Source organism: Phoxinus phoxinus (genome assembly GCF_949152265.1).
Source record: "Phoxinus phoxinus genome assembly, chromosome: 5".
Taxonomy (NCBI): domain Eukaryota; kingdom Metazoa; phylum Chordata; class Actinopteri; order Cypriniformes; family Leuciscidae; genus Phoxinus; species Phoxinus phoxinus.
The window spans coordinates 18,587,732-18,601,843 of record NC_136880.1 but is presented as its reverse complement, the minus strand read 5'-3'; the positions used below and the strand labels follow the sequence as shown (position 1 = coordinate 18,601,843).

At 38.0% G+C, this 14,112-nt stretch overlaps 2 protein-coding genes and 1 long non-coding RNA gene across 4 annotated transcripts; all 3 read right to left on the bottom strand.

Moving 5' to 3' along the window:
* Window positions 1-92: 92 nt before the first annotated feature.
* On the bottom strand, window positions 93-476 carry LOC306999656. The gene is made up of 3 exons (XR_013797892.1): window positions 421-476; window positions 275-346; window positions 93-125 (listed from the first exon to the last, which is right to left on the bottom strand). It is a non-coding gene; the product is annotated as an uncharacterized lncRNA (long non-coding RNA).
* Window positions 477-3,689: 3,213 nt separating this feature from the next.
* Window positions 3,690-7,089, bottom strand: czib (CXXC motif containing zinc binding protein). Its single transcript, XM_079612200.1, has 8 exons — window positions 7,011-7,089; window positions 6,842-6,925; window positions 6,252-6,308; window positions 5,719-5,800; window positions 5,548-5,579; window positions 5,313-5,390; window positions 4,177-4,242; window positions 3,690-4,104 (listed from the first exon to the last, which is right to left on the bottom strand). Exons 1-8 carry the CDS (start codon window positions 7,014-7,016, stop codon window positions 4,027-4,029), a joined length of 483 nt encoding a protein of 160 aa, XP_079468326.1. The 5' UTR covers window positions 7,017-7,089; the 3' UTR covers window positions 3,690-4,026.
* A 42-nt stretch (window positions 7,090-7,131) lies between these two features.
* On the bottom strand, window positions 7,132-14,087 carry uck2b (uridine-cytidine kinase 2b). Of its 2 annotated transcripts, none has more exons than XM_079612196.1 (7): window positions 13,673-14,087; window positions 11,537-11,696; window positions 9,485-9,581; window positions 9,247-9,389; window positions 8,521-8,618; window positions 8,348-8,396; window positions 7,132-8,259 (listed from the first exon to the last, which is right to left on the bottom strand). In XM_079612196.1, exons 1-7 carry the CDS (start codon window positions 13,778-13,780, stop codon window positions 8,126-8,128), a joined length of 789 nt encoding a protein of 262 aa, XP_079468322.1. In that variant the 5' UTR covers window positions 13,781-14,087; the 3' UTR covers window positions 7,132-8,125. The 2 variants fall into 2 exon arrangements, with proteins under 2 accessions (XP_079468322.1, XP_079468323.1); XM_079612197.1 differs by having other exon boundaries at window positions 7,189-8,259; window positions 13,421-13,812.
* Between the last annotated feature and the right edge of the window lie 25 nt (window positions 14,088-14,112).

Here is a 14,112-nt window from a genome sequence, read left to right as displayed (position 1 = left end):
ATGTTACTAGTAGTAGTAGGCAACCTATGTTTTTAGTTCATTTGTAATATATTTTTAATTTTAATCATGAATTATTGGGATCCCTGACAGACGATAAATAGCCCTTTGGCCACATGTCGAGTCACCTGGAGAAATACAGGAAACCCACATAAATCCAACACTGATATCAGACAACATACATACAAGTCAATGCGTAAGGCATTAAAAAAACATGTTGGCATGTTATAGAAATATACAATATCCATTACGGACTTCAGAATGACGTAGTCTATACCGTACACGTAGCCTACACATGCTTGCTGGATGGCAGTGTAGTTTATTCCAGCATCCTTCAGCGCTCTCTCCCCTGTGCCACAACAGAAATTATTCAAGAACAAAACATTCATATTTCTACAGTACAACGAGCTTCATCAACTGCACCTGCTTCTTTGGCCATGTCTGGGTAATCGATGTCTCTCGCACCTGGCTTTTCAAACCATAGTTTCAAACTGAAAAACAGGACAAAAGTACCTTGAAATATGACACTTTGAAACTATGTAGTTTAAATACAGTAGTCAACATTTGAAGTGGATCAAAACCTTTCATCAAAACAATACCAGTTATTGTCTTTGGACAACTTTGATGAACTTTTTAGATCCGCTTCAAATGGTGACTACTGTAGTTGCCTGGAATTTGAATAGTGAATTTGCAAATTCTAGACATTCGAATTATGTTTATTGCGACATATGTTGAAGGGTGTGGATTTTGGAATAAACTGCTGCTTCAATGTATATGAGTGATTATAATCAAGGTATTCAACCTTTCTCAGTTAAAGCGTTACTTTCCAGTTAGACTGAGTAGCTCTCCTTGAGAGAAATAACATGTTATCTTGATGTTTTGAGAGGACTCTTCTGTTTATAGTTAGAGCCTGGCCAAATCCAACCTTGGAAAAGCTGTGTGTTGGTGTGTGTGTTGGGTTAAAGGGTAAAGGAACCACTTGCATTATTCGAGATTGACTGAGTTGTTGTTCTGGACATGTTGGCACCCAGCAACCCAAATCTGCGCACTGGAAGGTCACGACGTGCATAACTTCAGGGTCCGAGTATCAGCTGCATTACCGATATGCTTCAGTGTGGGAAATTACTATGTTTATCTATTTCTTAGCCAATGAGAATCATTCAGCCTGAAGCAAGGACATAGCTTATAACTGCTGTGATCTTTGTAACTGTAACGGGGCGGCCTATACAAACTCTTTGTGAGTCTTGAAGCTGACTTCTGCTGATGAAACTGCAAACTATCTTCAGTAAATGTTTTCTTTAATGTATTATAATTATGACTCTGGGTCTTCATTTATCATAATCTGGTTCTGGGTCTTTTGACTGTAAATCCCCTTACAATGTATAAAATAAAATCTCATGAAAGCTTGTTATTATACTAACTCAATATTAAAAATGTACTATTAAAATGTATTATATTAATTTATTGAATGGCTGTTGTAACTTTTTCTACATTATCTGTATATATATATATATATATATATATATATATATATATATATATATATATATATATATATATATATATATATACACACACACAAAACAGGGCTTGATTTGGTTGTTCTAAAGGTTTGTTAACATTTTTGGAGATGGCACATTCCGAACATCTCTGAACGAACCTTCTCACGTCCCTGGCCATGTTAGGCCACCAGAAGCTTTCCAGTAGCAGTGAGAGGGTACGGTTGGCCCCTGGGTGGCCAGTGCACACTGAAGAGTGTACAGAGTGGATAATGTTGGTACGTTGTGTCCTGGGGACATAGACCTGAAGGTCACCCCGGCAGAAAGGGCTCAGACACATTGGAGGGGGTGAGTTGCTCAAGATTTCACTGGATTGGACACATGATGAGTTGACAAGGCAAGACGGGTTCTGGTTCATCAGAGTTCTCCTCCGGAGTATGGAGATGTGACAAAGCATCCGCTTTTACATTCTTTGTGCCTGGATGATGGGAAATGGAAAAGTTGAAGCGAGTGAAAAACAATGCTCCTCTTGCCTGTCTGGGTTGTCTCTTTGCATCTCAGAGATATTGACGGTTCTTGCAATCAGTGAGGACGATGAATGGTTCCTTAGCACCCTCCAACCAATGCCTCCATTCCTTCAGAGCTAGCTTGATAGCAAGCAGTTCTCTGTTCCTGATGTCAAAGTTCACCTCCACTGGGGACAGTTTCCTAGGAAAGAAGACACATGGATAGAGTTGGGCTTGGTTCCCCTGCTGCTGAGACAGTACCACTCCTACACCCGAGGTGGATGCATCAACTTTAACAACAATGAAGGGCTTGTTGGGGTCTGGATGTATCTAGTTCTCGGTTATGGAATTCTTCAGAACCAGGAATGGGATTGACTTTGAAATAGTCCTCATCCCGTATTTACAAGTAAGATGATGCGTCCCGTATCAAATCAATAAGGGACGCGATTTGTCCCGTATTTTACATTAGGCCCACATATAGTTGAATAAAAACATAAGGATTTTGCAGTATGGATAATACTAATAGCAAATATAAAGAAATAAATTTCGTAGTAGAGAAGCACATTGCGTGATTGCATTTTAGCGTCTTTGTTATTATAGCGACTGAGTCTCGTGAACATGCGCTGTAAACCTGCACGTTTTTTAACCCCTCGTGCGCTGTTCGGGTCTTTGACCCCAAATGACGTTTGCTGAAATAAATAAAAAAATGATCTTTGTCCAAATGGCGTGAGACTTTGCACGGTTGACAACACTTTCTAGATCTACAATTTTTTTTTTTTTAAATTTGAATAATATTTGTTTTTTATGTTAGTGTGGGGGGGGGGGGGGGTGTCACACTTGTGTTGTTTCAACAAAATGTAATTTTGAAACAACATTAGTTTTTTTTTTAGGATTTATAGTTTTAGGAGGATTTATTATATATTTTTTAATCTAGGCTATATAAATAAATAAATAAATATTTTTTATACAAAAACAGTAAAAAAAAAGAAGTAAAATTCACTTTATAAAAGACCCACATCCCTTATTTTGCCACACTGAAGGTGGCAACCCTAGGAGGGATCCTACTGTGTGTCTCACATGGTTCCTGCAAAAGGGTTTTCCAGTTATCGATTGAACTAGGTAATGGGTTTCAGTGTGCCTCTTATTGAGTGCGACTGCATCTCCAGGGCCAGCGAACATTGGAGGAAAAAAAATCAGTTGCAATCCTCCACCAAACCAGAGTAGGGCATTGGGTTGGCCATAGGACTAGTGACTACTGGTGTTGAAGGAGTGGTGGGGACAGGTGATGCGGAAGAGGTCGCTTGAGTGCATTCACGATCTCCTGGAATGAATCTGAGTTACTCATCTTGAACCTGTGTTGGTCTAGTTCTCTGTTATGGAACAGAGTCTCAAGACAGAGATAAAATCAATGGGTGTTTCTTTATTAACACAGATGAGCAACAAATAAATGTAGGTGAGTTTAGCAATGGAGTCCTATTGCTCAAACGAGACCAGTGAGTTTTCGAGGTGTGCGTATATGCAGAGGTGATTGGTGTGAGGGAATGAGGTGCGGGTGATCATTATTCTGGTGATTGAGAGCGCTGTGATTGGCTGACAGTGAAGCCTGGCTGATCCATGACAATCTTGCTATACATTTATACAACATGTAACAGAGTAGCAGCTGGTTATAAACACAGCACCCAGTGTCACACAGATGGTGATCTATTCTCAGTGATCTTTCAACTCCATATTTACGACAAAAAAGTAACAGGTAAAAAAAAAAAAACAGGTTTTATAAATTGCAAGCCCTGCTATTTATAAAAGGAAAAGTAAATGTAGTTTTCACATGCATGCAAACAAACAACAACATATAATTCCATAATTTATTATTGTTACACCAACAATATACTGTCCATCTCACGCATAAAAAAAAAGTGTTCTTTTACCAACTACTGTACCAAACACCAATAAAAAGTGTGGTGTAGTGAATTTAAATCTTCAATCAGTAACCAGTCAGTTCTTTTTCACTCTGCCCTCTTTATTTTTCAGCACTTGATGACTTGATGTGTGACCTCGTAGATCCCCACAGACTCACTGGCTTTCTCGTCGTAGTCCGTCCAGTCCTGAAACATGTTAAAAGAGTGTTGTGACCTCCTGAATGAACTGAACAAAGGTGTGAATGACAGAATTCTCACCTTCTCTTGCAGGTTGATTTCAGGGAACTGAGAGGTGGTTTCCGCTCCGCTAGCAGCAAACCCAGCCTGAAGAGCAACACGATGAACGTTTATGCATTTTATTCAGATTAGGCTAAAGCTTCTGAAGATCATTTGACTACTATATAATTATGTAGGGTCTCATTCAAAGATCTGTAAGATTTGTACATGTTTTTGAAAGAAGTCTTTTATGCTCAGCAAGGCAGCATTTATTTGATCAAAGTTAAAGTAAAAACAGTAATATTGTGAAATAGTATTACAACTTTTATATTGAAATATGCAAGTTATTACTGTGATGGAAAAGCTGATTTTTTACTCCAGTCTTCAGTGTCACATGATCCTTCAGAAATCATTCTGATTTGCTGATTTGCTGCTCAAGAAACATTTCTTATTATTATTATTCTCAATAATGTTGAAAACCGTGATACATTTTTATCAATATTCTTTGATGAATAAAGCAATCTGTTTTATTCAAAGAACAGGATTTATTTTTGATTTTTTCTTTTTAGACATATCTTTTGTAAATGTCTTTACGGTCACTTTTAATCACTTTAATGCATCTTTCTGAATGAAAGTGCATCTTTCTTAAATGACCCCAACCTTTTGAATGGCGATATATACACTGTCTGGCCAAATAAATAAATAAAAATGATGCACCTCTTGATGGAAATAAATGTTTATTTATCATATTTCCATCAAGAGGTTCATCAATGTTTGGTCAAGATCTTGTATTGACAATGCAAAAGTCCAGCACTCGTAAAGTCTCCTCCAGCACATCCCAAAGACTAGCAATCAATTTAAGGTCTGGACTCATGTGTGCCAATTCATGTGTGAAAATGAATCCTCCATGCTCCCTCCCAACCATTATTTCACAATTTGAGCCTGAAAATGGCCACGATGTGTCTTTCTACATGCATGTTTAAGAAACTAAAAGCTACACACTACACACATCAATTAAGGTTAGAAGAACTGGTGCCAAACATTTTACATGCTAGAAACATCATAATCACTGCAATAATGATGCAATCATTGACTTGCCAATTGAAATCCAAACAGCAACCTTTTTTTGGTTGGACAGTGCATATACACACACTACTTAAATACTTGGAATATCTCACTTGAGGTTGAAAATCGACTGGTTCCAGGCCTCGACACTCAAACTGCACCATTGTCTTAAACCTTTCACTGTCTTCTGCCTACAGGAGAGACAATACATACCAGCATGACTGAGCAAAAAATACATGAACATATGCAGCTGTAAATATTCATATGCAATTGCATCCTTCGCTTGGTACAATGTGGCATTTGAAGCAACAAACAATCCTCAAAATAAATGTAATCTGCCTTACTTACATTGTAAGGTGTAATTGTGTCCCTCAGGATATCTGGAAACAGTAAGACATCCAGTTAGGTCCAATAAGAGCCATGACCCATGGCACAACCAACAATAAAGAGGATATTATGGAGATTTGGCCCATATGGAAGCATTTTTTCAGCACATTTACTAGCTAGAAGGTTGGTTACCTATTGAGTTTTCCCGAGAACAGAGTTTGCACTTCTGCACCATGCTAGCACTCCCTCGTCCTCCTTTCAGTGGCATGCTGTCCTGAAGATAGGAAAGGGCCAGTGATCACAATACAGACCTTGACTTCTATGAATTAAAGCTATTTATTAAACAGTCTACAGCTATTTTTCATACAAAGTCACACAAATGCAAAAGTGCACTTGTATCAGTGAGATCTTAAATTGATTATTATTATTATTTTAATCATACGGGTTTGGAATCACATGAGGATGAGTAAATGATGACAAAAGTTTAATTTGGAGTTAACTATTTCATATTGTCCCTGCATAGTATCATTTATCACAGTATCATCACTTTTCTATTATGTTTTATGCATTTTTTTTCAACAGAAAGAAAATAGAAAATAAATCAATAAATGTCAATGAATAACTTTCATGTTTCAATGCAGTATTCCACAAAATATTGAAAAGGAACATACTGAAAGATGATGCAAATCAGTTATTGGTTATATTTCCCACACTTTGCAACCTACCAGTAAGGAGATGTACTGCCATTTATCCGACACCTCGCCACAATTCCCACACTTCAGCTGCAAAGACAGGAGTCAGTAATTAAAGGAATAGTTCACTCAAAAATGAAAATGTTCTGCTGAACACAAAAGAAGAAATTTGGAAGAAAATGAGTAACCAAACAGTTGATTGACCCCATTGACTTCCATAGTAAAAAACAAAACAAAAATGTCCATACTGTGGAGGTCAATTGTTCAAATGTTTGGTTACCGGCATTCTTCAGAATATCTTCTTTTTTGTGTACAGCAGAAGAATGAAATTCATACAGGTTTGGAACAAATTTAAGGGTGAGTAAATGATGACAGTTTAAAACTTTGGGTGAATTTTCCCTTTAAATTTCGTCATTAAACACATGGCCACTGACAACTTCAAAGCTATTTAGCATTATCATCAGTATTCATCACATTTACGAATGATTATGAATATGCAATCTAGTTATATATGCTTTAAAGGTTAGTTATTTCTCAATTTCCATTAAAACAGTGAGCAACTAAATGCACTGTTTGACTGCCTGTCACACTGCTGCATACTAGCAGCGACATGAACACTTTACCTTTAAATACCAGCGGAAATCATCCCCCTCCGGCCTCAAGTTTGTTACATTCTCCAAAGTCGCTTTAAACTGCAACCCAAATTTCTACATAGACAAAAATAAATAGTTAGAGGAGCAACAATTCACTGGTTTTATATCAAAGGCAAGTATGCACTGCTTTCACACATACCCCCATGTTGAGCCACGCCTCTGTTGCTCTACGTCCTCCAACTGCGTGTAAAGACTGCGACAGACGCCGCGACAGATGCTCCGCCTAGCGGACATGTGTGGTATTACATGTATGAAACGTTGGAAGAGAGGTGTACAAAGAACCAAGACTTTCAATTTTTATAGTTTTATTATTTTATTCCACCACAACATAGTGGGTTATTCGTCAACAAAACCAGATATAAATAATTTATCTGGTGAATAATTCCTAGAAAAAGAATAAAAACCGTGGCACAGAGGCATGAAGAGGAAAGGAAACACAGGCTCATTGAGACAGTCTGTGCACATGGTTACTAAAGTACAATTCTGGTAATCAATCTCGTTGTTAACGATAAAAGGATTTGAGGTATTTCTTGTTACAAAGACCAACATATCTGACTGTAATCCCTGATTTTACTCTGGTTTTACATCAAATTAGGTATTGTTACTGGTATAATTGGCATAAAATCTTACACTCCATGCACACTGAGATACTGTGGGCAAAAACCATTTCTGATGGTCATGTTATATGTACAAAAGACTACAATTATAAGAACCAATGTAATAACACTGAGATTCAACTAGAAAAAAGAAAAGAAAGAAAAAACTTAAATGACAGAATATAAAATGCTAGTGTACCATAATGCCACCTTTAAGAAAATCACTTTTCTTCACTCACACGCATAAAAGGGCCTCAGATATGAGGTAGTAGGGTTTTTTTTTTTTTTTTTGTGGATGGAACAACCCACCCAACCTGAGCTCTGACTTCAAGTATGTGTGCGAATAGCACTGTGATCAATGTCGTCTCTACGAAACATTCCATACTATTTATTTATTTTCTGAGTAGCTGAGAAAGCATAGACACTGACAGGACAGGTTGAGTGCGCAATCAAATCTTCCAAAAACATACAGCACCTTCAAAACCCTCTGAAAAAACTGTAAAAGCAAACAATTATCCACAACAACATTTCAAATGCAAATAATAGTAACAATAACAAAAGGCATTTCAGCTCCTGCATCCCCTTATTCTCAACGGGATGCCGCTGTGAATTATTCAGTTCTGCCCTCTCCTCAATGGAGGGAAGGGTCACAGCGAGGTCAGTGAGGTCTACTCGACTCGGACGTCCTTCTTTGTCTGGGTGTCCCGTGGCCGTTCTGTAAACCGTTCTGTCGTTTGGTGAATCCTCCGTTCAGGAAATCCTGAATATGGTGCACGATCAGATTGATAGCCACTAGAGAGAAAATGGAAAACAAGCGCATCAAGTTAAACCGCTCTCCATTGTGTGTATTAAAAAGATAAACTTGCTCTTATTATCCTACCGAGATTGTCTGCTCCTCGAGGGATGATGACGTCCGCATACTTTTTGGTCTGCAAAAAAATCAATGTTAAAGATAATTTAGGGCATTGAGATGAGAATAGAGAAAGTTAATATACGTTGACACAACAGCACAGTCAGGATTGGATTTAGAAAGACGTTTATGAAGATACTCACAGGAAGACAGAACTCCTCAAAGGCCGGCTTCACGAAGGTGATGTACTGATTCAGAACCTGCTCCAGCTCTCTGCCTCTCTCGCTGATGTCCCGCAACACTGAGTGAAACATGAAAATATGCATGATTAGTCTGTGCTGGTCTACATAACTAATGCTAAGGGACAGCGCTGGGTAATTTTACCTCGACACAGATATTATAGCTGGAAGTACAGCCTAAAAATCATTTATTGATTACATAATAATGTCCACTTTTTAATAAGCAAATCATAATTCACAAAAAATGTTGGGAGAACAAATTTATGAAAATGACAAAAGCATTAAATTATATATATATATATATATATATATATATATACACATACAGGTGAAACTCGAAAAATTATAATATCATGCAAAAGTTCATTTATTTTGCCACATTGAGGCAGTAATTCATGCAAAAGGGGCCCAAACCAAGTACATATGTATGATCATATTTTTCAGAGGGCCGACATTTCTGTATTTAAAATCCTTTTATTTTATTGATTTCATGTAATATTCAAATTTTCTGAGATTTTGAATGTGGGGTTTTCATAAGCCATAATCATCAAAATTATAACTTTTGAACGATATTCAAATTTTTCGAGTTTCACCTGTGTGTGTGTATATATATATAATGCTTTTGTCATTTTCATACAAATAAAAAATTCCAACATTTTCATCAATTTTGATACCACACAATGCATCTACCTCTTCGCGAGAGGCGCGTGTCTGGGTCTGTGTCCACAAACAGCTTCATTTGGAACAGATCTCGAATCTCTTGCGAGTAGAACATGAGAATCCCCTCGAAGAGAACCACATCCGCTGGATACACCGTCACAAACTCATCCTTCCTGTAAGAGGTTCGGAGAACAACATGTCATTCAGCAGTGACATCAGAACGCCCCAAAACAGCACCTTCAGAAACGACAGGGAGAGCAGCGCTGACCTGGAATGGCTAACAAAGTCATAAACTGGGATGTGCACAGTGGTCCCCTGAATGATGTCGCGCAGAGTCTTCATGATCAGCTCGTTGTCGAAAGCATCTAAGGATTATGGAAACAATGATGAACAGATTATTCTCTATTCAATAAGAAGCTAGTCAAAGTGACAACGCAATTTTGATCCTTAAAAGAAGTAGTCCATGTGACATCTTCTAAATCCTTCACGTCAAACAAAAATTGGAGACCTGTACCCCTGTTCCACCAGAATGGTTCACGTTCTGGAGCCAGAGCTTGTTCTCAGCCCGGCCAGAGGAATGAACAGTAATGTAACGCTGCTACGTGTTGTTTAGCTGACTAGAACCAGTCTACAATCAAACATTATTACGTTGATCAACAAGACTTCGTAGTAACTAACATGATGTGTTTGTTTTATTTATTTAAATCAGGACACAAATTTGGGCTATTTGCAAAAATCACAAGATTATCATTGAATGATTTAAACATTGAACTATCGTATGGCTTTAGAAGGAATATAGGCAGGAATAAAGTGCACAAGTCACATGGACTACTTTTAAGGCCCCGATATACTTCAAGCGAAATCGAAGAACAAACAGGTGTGAAGTCATTTCAGACAAAATCTGGCCAAAACAAAGTTCGCTTTGGGAGTTCGAAACAGCTTGCCAAAGCGAAGCTTCCAGAACAACCATTGGTCCGTGGCGATTACGTAATAAGTAGGTGTGGCTCTAAAGCTCCGCCTTCTTTGATGTGGAAATATTCTCCGGTTCATTTCTTCTGTTCAGAAACTCACTCACTCAGGCTGAATAGTGCTTGTATTGCGCATCATTTTAGTAATTCCCGCAGGTTTCTAGCGCACACCACTGATCTATATTAGCAGCGCTCTCATAAAGCCGTCTCACGAGAACCAAATTGACTACTTATGGCTTATTGCGCTTAAACGGTCAGATACAAACAAAATTATGTCAAAATGCCTGTCTTGCCGAGTATTCATGTAAATTCAGTCCGTTTCGGAAGGTAAATAGTTGAGAGAAAAAGCATGTATCAGTGCATAACCTCTTAAAATGACAGAAGCCTGTTGCGACTTTTTATCTCTCAATTGCGTGATATAGTCACAATTGCGAGTTATAAAGTCAGAATTGCATGATATAAAGTCGCAATTGCGTGTTGTAAAGTCAGAACTGTGAGATATAAACTCACAATATGGAGAAAAATCGTAATTGCGAAAAATATAAACGTGCAATTGCAAAAAAAATTATCTGAATTGTGAGTTTATATCTCGCAAATTCTGACTTTTCTCCGTATTGTGAGTTTATATCTCACAGTTCTGACTTTACAACAAGCAATTGCAACTTTATATCATGCAATTCTGACTTCATCTCGCAATTGCGTGTTAAAATGTCAGAATTGCGAGATATAAACATGCAATTCTGAGAAAAAAAGTTTATTTCTTACAATTCTGACTTTATATCACGCAATTGAGAGATAAAAAGTCGCAATTACCTTTTTATACTATATATTCTTTATATATTCTATATAACTCGCAATTTATCTTGCAATTTAGAATTGCGAGATGTGAACTCGCAATTGTGAGATACAAAGTCGCAATTATCTTTTTAAATGTTTTATTATGTGGCGGAAACAAGCTTCCATAGTATGGTGGTATATATGGCAGTTTTTCCTGTGGTATCGAAAATCTATATTTTCAAGGTATCATATCCAAGTTGGAAATTCCAGTATCGTGACAACACTAGTATAAAGTGCTATATAAATAAACGTGACTTAGTGGGCAAATTGCCTAGCAAACAATCCACATCACTATGATCAGATGCTTTCTTAACTACCGTTCTCACACCGCTGTCATTTTTTGTTTCTCAAAGGAAAGCACATATTAACATATCAGTGTGGGCGGCATCAGGATGTTCTATAACAGTTTACCGCTGCTCACGTATTTCTCGGCGAGTATATCAGGGCCTTGTGGTGTTTTTGTGTTCCACAGAAAAAGAAAGGGTTCCTTGAACAACCCTCAGACCTCATAGTACCTGGGTGATCGAAGTTAAACTGGCCCTTGAGTGCTTTGGCCTTCTGTTCAGGCGTGAGCTCCCTGTAAAAGCTGTCTTGACTGAGGATGACCACCTGCCGCTGGTGACGGTCAATTTTATTCTGGCCCAACAGCTCCATGATCTTCTCACATACTGAAGACTGAAGACAGGACACAGGACTTAGTAAGTGCCAAACTCTTTAAGATACCCAGTTCACATGTACACATCCTGAAGCCACAGTGTTTGTATTATTAACCATATAAAGCCCACTGTAACATATTTGAGGCCTGTAAATGATCAAAAACGTTACCAAAAAGCCTGTTGTACACAATCTACATTCTGTCGTCTGATTGATGGTTTATTCTTTTTAGTTTGTAAAATATATTCGAGTATGATTCTGAAAATGTCCACCTTCAAGTTTTGGTGACTTTTATAATGTAAACAAGAATACATTTTTATTGTTAGTAATATTTCAAGATAAACAATTACTGGACTGAAGCAACTTGGGTTTACTTGATTAACAAAATCTTTTTTTTTTTTAGAAGAATCATGTTATCAGGTATCAAATATGAAACAACAGGCTTTTGATGAATGTGTATTAATCTCTCAAAATCATTGTATTGCATTGTATAATATAGTTTGCCCCCACAATAAAAACTACAGAACCTTGACCATAAAACCAAGTATTTAAATATCATCGTACTAAGACATTATTGGGAGATATAGAGCGACGACTGATATTTATATGCATTTTATGCTAGTATTCTGAACTGTAATAAAGATGTAATTGATTTTATTACAAGCTATTTTGCCATATAAATATCAGCAAATTGCATGTTTTGCTCAGTATGGCCCTCAAGTATGAGCCATATGTATCAAATATGATATTATATTTTAAAAAATAGTGTATAAAGGTTCAATAAATCGTTCCATTAAAAAATCGTATTATTTTATATGTCAGTCTTTACAGTGTTAAAGGGATAGTTAACCTATAAATGAAAACTGCATGTCAGTGAACACCGGAAGTGTTTGGTTACCAACATTCTTTGAAATATCTTTTTATGTTCTGCACAACATGAAGGCGAGTAAATGTGACCTCATTTCCATATCTGGGTGATCTTTCCCTTTAACTTGAACTGTAGATAAAGACGACTGGCGTCTCTGCAGACATGTGCTATGCACTGTGGTGTGTGGTATAATGCCATGGCCATGGGGGTGGGTCAGATCTCCCATGTAAGGAAGTTCAGCAGGGAAGCATGGCCTGGCTTTATTCATCGGCCAGATGTACAGTTAGAATTTGTGTCAGTCATTATTTGTAATCAGGTGAGAAACATGTAACGTGTATTCCCTCCCTCACACACACTGGCACCAGTGAACAAGGCAGCAGAAAGTGTGGACAACCCACATTTTGACTGCAAGTGACATGGTTTAAGAGACATTTCAAAAGTTTAGCTGTAATTCTTTCGCAGTGGGAGTTACGTTTCCTGCACATGAAGGTCAGCGGAAGATTAATGACGCGTGACGTGTTACTAAAACGGGGTCACTGGGACAATGTAAACATCCTCCGCTATTATGACGTCACGTTCCCGCAACTTTCGGTCGCCCACATGGAGGAAGTAGGACTTTTTTTCTCTCTAAACAGCGACTTAAAAGGCGCTGACAAATAAAACTTAGCAAACGTCAACCTCCGATTTAGACATTCAAGGTGGCTCGCAGACAACAAAAGGCGATAATCAAAATGAATTACGCCACGTGGAGCTAAAACGTTACATTATCGACATTCATTACGATGATAAACACGAAATCTGGACACATCTTTACGGGACGACTTATGGGCCGTCGGTTATTTTAAGGTTTAAATTCGCGTTTTGGAAATGTACTCACTCTTTCCACTGATGAATGACAAAAGACTTGCCGAATGACAAAATGGTGTGTAACGTTAGATTTCGACCTATAAGATGTTAACACATTTTAAAATCTCCGATGCCGTATATACAATGTGTTTTGTTACATTTCATTGTGAGTTGACTAAAGCCACGCGGTCGCTGGAGGCACCGGCGTCATAAACCCCCGTTAACCGACATGATGATCGCGGAGTCTGAACGGTTTTACTGATAAACCCTCTAAAGCTCAAACCTTTCCACTGGCGGTGCCTCCAGACACACCGATGAGGAAAGGCTGTCGGATGGTGTGTCCGTTCTCCTCCTCGCTGTCCTGAAGATGTGTTTCAGAGTCGCCAGCCATGCTTGCAGTGAGTCAGTGTAGTGGACTGGAGCAGCAGCACAAGCGTGTGTGTGTGTCGCTTTTCTAATAATACACACTCACGGTGCTCGTGCTCCTCCTCTTTCTGTCCCACTAACACACTGCACAAAGAAATAATGCTTACATTGCAATGCAAGCTGATCCCCCTTTTCCGTTATAGTACTGTTTACCTTTTTTTTTTTTTTTTTTCTCACAAGGATACATTTTTGATCCAATAACCAGCCATCGATTTACCTATTAGTTTCTCTGCGTCGCGCATGTGCTCTTTCTTTTTATTGAAGTAAACATGAACAAGCTTAAAACGTTTTCAGGTC

Coding starts and splice junctions, on each gene's coding strand:
- czib (XM_079612200.1), bottom strand. Junction 5,391..5,547: donor ACACAATTACACCTTACAAT/GTAAGTAAGGCA, acceptor TCTCTCCTGTAG/GCAGAAGACAGTGAAAGGTT. Junction 4,243..5,312: donor CAGTCGATTTTCAACCTCAA/GTGAGATATTCC, acceptor GTTGCTCTTCAG/GCTGGGTTTGCTGCTAGCGG.
- uck2b (XM_079612196.1), bottom strand. CDS start 13,780: ATGGCTGGCGACTCTGAAACACATCTTCAGGACAGCGAGGAGGAGAAC. Junction 11,697..13,672: donor GAGGCACCGCCAGTGGAAAG/GTTTGAGCTTTA, acceptor TCCTGTCTTCAG/TCTTCAGTATGTGAGAAGAT. Junction 9,582..11,536: donor GTTTAACTTCGATCACCCAG/GTACTATGAGGT, acceptor CATAATCCTTAG/ATGCTTTCGACAACGAGCTG.